Source organism: Nestor notabilis, unplaced genomic scaffold, assembly GCF_000696875.1.
Source record: "Nestor notabilis isolate BGI_N333 unplaced genomic scaffold, ASM69687v1 scaffold17607, whole genome shotgun sequence".
In the NCBI taxonomy this organism is placed as follows: domain Eukaryota; kingdom Metazoa; phylum Chordata; class Aves; order Psittaciformes; family Psittacidae; genus Nestor; species Nestor notabilis.
The window spans coordinates 4,656-4,890 of NW_009937093.1; the positions used below are offsets into that span (position 1 = coordinate 4,656).

General features: G+C 71.5%; 1 protein-coding gene across 1 annotated transcript in view; it reads left to right on the forward strand.

The window, feature by feature from the left end:
• Positions 1-230, forward strand: part of DDX54 (DEAD (Asp-Glu-Ala-Asp) box polypeptide 54) — a gene marked incomplete at both ends in the record, with an annotated part of 4,882 nt that extends 4,652 nt beyond the window's left edge. Inside the window, one exon of the mRNA XM_010018661.1 lies at positions 1-230. This exon is cut by the window's left edge and continues 6 nt beyond it. Coding sequence (XP_010016963.1) covers positions 1-230 — 230 coding nt within the window.
• Positions 231-235: the final 5 nt, after the last annotated feature.

The window sequence follows — 235 nt, forward strand, 5'->3', positions numbered from 1 at the left end:
ACATCGCCCTCCCCATTGCCCCACACTGAGCTTGGCCGTGTCCCCCCCAGCAGGGCCTGCGCCGGCGCCTGCCCGGGTGCGCTCGGAGCTGAAGAACAAGCAGCAGATCCTGAAGCAGCGCAAGAGGGCGGCCAAGCAGCGGTTCCTGCAGAGCGGGGGGCTGAAGCGCCTCAAGGCCCGCAACCGGCAGCGCGTGCAGGAGCTGCGGCAGATGGCCTTCGGGCGCAGGGGCGGG